Source organism: Buceros rhinoceros, unplaced genomic scaffold (genome assembly GCF_000710305.1).
Source record: "Buceros rhinoceros silvestris isolate BGI_N320 unplaced genomic scaffold, ASM71030v1 scaffold22497, whole genome shotgun sequence".
In the NCBI taxonomy this organism is placed as follows: domain Eukaryota; kingdom Metazoa; phylum Chordata; class Aves; order Bucerotiformes; family Bucerotidae; genus Buceros; species Buceros rhinoceros.
The window spans coordinates 11,429-11,673 of NW_010424262.1; the positions used below are offsets into that span (position 1 = coordinate 11,429).

Here is a 245-nt window from a genome sequence, read left to right on the forward strand (position 1 = left end):
TGGCCTCCCCAGGCGTGGGCTGCCGCAAACAGGCTCGGGCGGGGGAGGGGGCAGGGGGGGCCGGCTGTTCACACCTCCCCGTCAGTCCTCCCCGCGGTAGCGGATGGCCACGGGGTCCGAGGCTGTGCGCCCAGAGCGCTCTCCTGCAGGGCCCGGTAGTCAGGAACCGAGCTATGAGGAAGTAGAGCTCTGCAAGAGACACGGGGAGAGACGTGGGATGAGTGCGGGGCTGGCTGGGGCGGGGG

General features: G+C 71.4%; 1 protein-coding gene across 1 annotated transcript in view; it reads right to left on the reverse strand.

Moving 5' to 3' along the window:
- LOC104497483 (bromodomain and WD repeat-containing protein 1-like) overlaps positions 1-205 on the reverse strand; it is a gene marked incomplete at both ends in the record, with an annotated part of 11,601 nt that extends 11,396 nt beyond the window's left edge. Inside the window, one exon of the mRNA XM_010140738.1 lies at positions 131-205. Coding sequence (XP_010139040.1) covers positions 131-205 — 75 coding nt within the window. The remainder of the gene's footprint in view (positions 1-130) is intronic.
- Positions 206-245: the final 40 nt, after the last annotated feature.